At 41.4% G+C, this 5,324-nt stretch overlaps 1 protein-coding gene across 1 annotated transcript in view; it reads left to right on the top strand.

Moving 5' to 3' along the window:
• hoxb2a (homeobox B2a) overlaps positions 1 to 919 on the top strand; it is a 3,991-nt gene extending 3,072 nt beyond the window's left edge. The window contains exon 2 of the mRNA XM_030057783.1: positions 44 to 919. Coding sequence (XP_029913643.1) covers positions 44 to 903 — 860 coding nt within the window. The 3' untranslated portion in view covers positions 904 to 919. The remainder of the gene's footprint in view (positions 1 to 43) is intronic.
• Positions 920 to 5,324: the final 4,405 nt, after the last annotated feature.

Raw genomic sequence — 5,324 nt, 5'->3', positions numbered from 1 at the left:
TATCCCCTATTTACTCTCTCTTCTCCTCTGGTTTTTCTTCCAGACCCAAACCAGGCGGCCCTGGACGGAGGAGGCGCCGGGTCCCGCAGGTTGCGGACGGCCTACACCAACACCCAGCTGCTGGAGCTGGAGAAGGAGTTCCACTTCAACAAGTACCTGTGCCGCCCCCGCAGGGTGGAGATTGCTGCCTTGCTGGACCTGACCGAGCGGCAGGTCAAAGTCTGGTTCCAGAACCGACGGATGAAGCACAAACGGCAGACCACGCACCACCGGGAGGGCGGGGGAGGTCACGAGTCAGGCGACCCGGGCGGGTTTGAACCGCTGGAAGGAGCGGACGCCTCCTCTCCGTACTCCAGCCAGCCGCTGGAAGCCTCGGGCACCGGGGGGGCTTCGGAGGGCGAGCGAGGGAGCAGCAATCCATCATCGGCCGCAGCTGCTGCCGCGCCCACCGCCTACGCTGACAGCGGGGACAATGCACAGCCCACACCGGAGGAGGGAGGCCATGCGAGCCGCACTGAGCCCCAGGCGCTGCCCGCAGCCTCTGGCTCCTCCCCGGTGGGGTTCACCGCGACGACCGCCGCCAACAACGCGGCACCGGGGACGATGCAGTTCGACGAGGCCGAGCGCGGCGGTCCGACCACGGTAGCAGCGCCTCCCGGACCCGATGTGTCGTTCTCAGAACAGCGAGACTCCTCCGTGACGTCCTCCTCGTCCTCGTCGTCCTCCTCCGCTCCTCCCGCCACCTCCTCCGCCCTGCCGGAACTGAACTTATTCGGCGGAGACACCTGCCTGTCGCCCAGCCTGCAGAGCTCCCTGGACAGCCCGGTGGACTTCTCCGAGGAGGACTTCGACCTGTTCACTAGCACACTGTGCACCATAGACCTGCAGCACCTCAACTTCTGAGACATGAAAAAAACAAACAAACAAAATATATATATACTGAATGAAAATAAAAATGAAGGACGGGTGTTTGGACGAACAGTGGAGCGAAGCAGACACCACTTGGTCACGGACACTGCGGTTTGAAATGAATGCTTCTCGGCAACATTCCTGAACGAAATTGTTTTGTTTTTTCAATATACAGGTCTATATTTTTTCTCTTTCTTTCTTTCTTTTTATTTGGCGGATATAACGTAGTTTGAGAAAGCCTGAGATTATGGTTAAAAGGCCAAGTTTATTACTTTTTTTTTTTTTTTTAATTTTTAACCTCGAAGGGGAATAGAATTTTGATTTTGCCCGATCGAAATATTGTGGATTTTTCTCTCTCTGCCCTTGTCCCAATTTCAGGTATTTATTACCTTTCTTGTTTTGGTCATTTTGTTCAAAATATTAACCATTTTCAGTATGTGCGGATTTATTTCCTAGTCCATTCCAGTGCAGCTTTCCATGGATCTTATAACTTCTCAGGAACTGTGGCGCTAATAGGTGCAGATAGATGGACTGCTTTTAGAAAAAAAAAAAAAAAAAATCAACCAGAATCAATTCTCTCTTGAATGAGACGGGCGAGCCCTGCTGATGATCTGATGAGTTTTAGACCCTAGTTTATTTATTGAGATTCTTTAATAGTGAAAATGAAATCCAAATTATTTATTGTACATTATTTTCATAGTGGAAATGATAATAAAAAAAAAAACACAAACATTTACGAGGTGGCCTACGTCATTTTTTCTGCAGTATAGGCTATGAAATGCTGAATAGCTGATGAATAAATTATGAAGCGATGTTTGATAACGTGTACTTAATTTGTACAGGCCTAAAAGCAATGTCGAAAAGGGTTAGATTTAACAGCGTACATAACATTATTATTAGCCTGTTATTGTCATTATCATTATTATCGTTATCATCATTATCATTATTGTTATAATTGTGTATATATATATATATATATATATATATTATTATTATTATTATTATTATTATCATTAATAGTAGTAGTAGTAGAAGTAGCAATAGTAGCCTACTAGAAGTAGGCCTAGCAGCAGAAGCAGCATTGGTAGTAATATTATTATTATTATGATGAAGCATTGCTGGACAGTCAGTTAAGAGAAGGCTTGAAATAACAGGCCTATAATATCTAAAAAATATATATATATTTACATGAAACAATACAACAATTCCCAACATTCGCCTATCTTTTTAAGTTTTTAGTCTATTATTAAGATAAACTACAGGCTATTTTCTCATTTGGCTCTTATTATAGGAAAGGTGGATGTGTTCAATTTCCTCTAAACCTGCTTTGTTTCATCCTCTCACCCCCTGGATCTTCATTCAAACACATTTAGGAAATTTAAATACAATAATTCGTTCTGCATAATTTTTCATGAATAGGCTACATGGCCTGACAGACTCATATAATCTCTACTACTCATAATACACAAGCATGTAGCCGCATACAGCGTCTTTATAGCCCGGGTCATGTGAGTTTACTGTGAGATAACCATGAGGAAATGTGTTCAATACATAAAAACTGGAGTGTTTTCCCAGACCTCCAGATAATAGAGATGAAGCCACACAGCAGGCCTGTTGTTTTCCTCTTGGGGCTAACACTTAGCTTAGCTTAGCAGGCCTGTAGCCTTCTGTAGCCTGCCTAGCAGGAGCTAATGACAGCCTGGCATGGCCCTCACCTCTCCTCCTGTTTATCTCACAGTGGAATACAAGCAAAGGGAACATTTCGTCTAGCCACCCACAACAAAGAAAAGGCCACAGTCCTGCAGCGCTTCAGCCTTCTACAGTCAGTGTGTGTGCCAGTCAGAGCTAACTGAGGCTTAGCGCCGTGGCTAGCTCCCTCCCTGTCAGAAGCAGCGAGACAGCTAGCTTTAGCTTAGCCTGCTCAGTCAGGCTGATGGGATGTGATGCTAACTAGCCGCCGCAGAGTCAAAATGGCGCTGAGGACAAAGCAGGATGTGAACAATAAGCAGCGGCAGCCATTACAGGATGACTGGCTCACCGTGGCTGCACGAGACTGACAGGCACGTGAAGAGCACTCGCAACATGGGCATGCGTGCGTGCGTGCGCGCGCGTGTGTGAACACGAATGCCTATGTGTATGTACTCTGTGTGTGTGTGTGTGTGTGTGTGTGTGTGTGTGTGTGTGTGTGTGTGTGTGTGTGTGTGTGTGTGTATTGTGCCATGGCGTATTGGTGATTTATGAGTCCAGTCCAAACTGACGACATGTTTATGGCTGGACTGCTTCATTTCACTGGGACACACTGATGAAGCCAACACTGATATTACTTATACTTATGATACATGTAATTATATTTTAAATAATATTACAAACGCTAAAGTTGACCCTTTTTTATCCAGAGCAAATTCACTTGATTTCTCTAAAAATATGGACAAACAAAAAAGGTTTATAGCAACCTGAAACACGAAAATAAGCAAGAAAATAGCTAAAAATAAATACCTTTACTTGAAAATTGGCTGGCAAGAAAAAAAAGGAAATTACTTAATAATTATATATGTGAAATTAAATTACAACTACACTAACACACAACTACCCCAAAATTAGTCAAAAACTGTAAACATTACTAGAGAATTCCCCAAAAATCCTTCAAAAGTTTTTTTTTTTTTTTTTAAAGGGTTACATTCATCCTTTCAACATAAAACACAACCATGGGCTCATATGATTCAAACGGTTAATAATAATATTAGTAAGCTACTGATGGTGCCAATACACCAACTAATACCACTTCTACAAACAATAATACTAAACCGCTAATACTAACACACCACTAATACTGGTGCTTACACCAAAACAACTAATAATACTAGCAGCTTACTAATGGTAGCACTAATTATACTACTCAGAACTACTAGCCTACTACTACTACTAGTACTAGTAAAACAAATATTAGCAAATAAAACAAATATTATTCAGTACCATGTGACAAGTAATTATATAAATACACAACAATAAACAAATCTTGACTTGATAGGCTACTGTACAAAATAATGATTGAAAAGCCACATACATGCTAGTGAATTAAAGAGGAGGAAGCAATCGCCACATTATATGAACTCTTAAGATATCCAAAATAAAGTTTAACTTTAACTTTTACTTCAAACTTTTAAATTAGCCTAAAACTGGAAAATGTCAATATTGCACTATATGGATGGAAAAATATAAATACTCCTCCAAGAAGTACAAAGTGCACAAGAAAGCTATTCTGTCACAGTAAAACCAGTAAATGTAAGTATTTGCTTCCAGCATTGTTCAGCTGCATTTGCATGGCTGTTATACAGGCCAGTTGTGTAAAAGAGCTGGGTTCCTATCCTCTGACCTCTCCATAACTCCCAGTGACTAAAATGTTGAATCTCCCTGACCAAACCTAAATGAATGTATCCTGATAACCTTTTTTTTCTCTTTCAACCTTTCATCATACTTTAGTGTCAGAGGTCCTGTTAAGTTTAATAGTTTGTTTTATTCTGCAGGGGAAGTGATCGTGAGGTTCTAATAAAAAAAAAATAATAATAATAATAATAATAATAATAATAAAAACATCTGATGGATGTTACTGATTTTTTAAAAATTGTAGTTTATAAAATTTCATATTACATGACTCCTCCCAAGGACTTATGAAATTCCCTTATTTGTTCTGCTTGAAAAAATGCCATGACCTGCAGAATGCATAAAACAAACCTAAACCTGTGAAAATGTCCTTTTTCAAACAGCCTGCTGACAAATTCTGGGTCCCAACTCAGTTTTACAAACCAAACTGCAGCTCCACAAATTAAACTGATGCTGGTCCAGCTCGTCGGTACGCTGCCACACACAGAGAAAAGTGCTGCAAAACTGCTGCAAACAGTCTCCTCCTGCTCCACTGGATCACTGTGTGCGTGTGTGTGTGTGTGTGCATGTGTGCGTGTGTGCGTGTGTGTGATGTAAAGTTAAACAGCGACATGCTGAGCTGAGCCAACCCAAAACAACACAACCTTATTAGGAGTTTAACTGTCCACTTCAAAATGGGATTGGGCTAAATTTAACCTGCAGGCTGAACTCCCATTGGTGCTCGTTTATATCCATTTCTTTCTTCTCCTTGTTCTGCTTCTTTTTTTAATCCGCAGAGGGGGGTTTCTGTTTTTCAACCTCATTAAGACACACTGCCAGAATCAGTTCAATAAAACCACAAACTAAAAAGAAGTCTACAGCTGCAGCTAAATATAATACTGGTTAACAAGCAGACAGGAAGTAGTGTGTGGATGTGTGTTAAATGGCACATTTATCATTTATTCATATAACAAAGAATGGCTAAAGACAACAAGTAAATAAAGCTAAGTATTAGGGGAAAAAATACAGACACATTAAAGAGAAATACAACATGA

This window comes from Myripristis murdjan, chromosome 8 (genome assembly GCF_902150065.1).
Source record: "Myripristis murdjan chromosome 8, fMyrMur1.1, whole genome shotgun sequence".
Taxonomy (NCBI): domain Eukaryota; kingdom Metazoa; phylum Chordata; class Actinopteri; order Holocentriformes; family Holocentridae; genus Myripristis; species Myripristis murdjan.
This window is presented reverse-complemented; position numbering and strand designations above follow the sequence as displayed.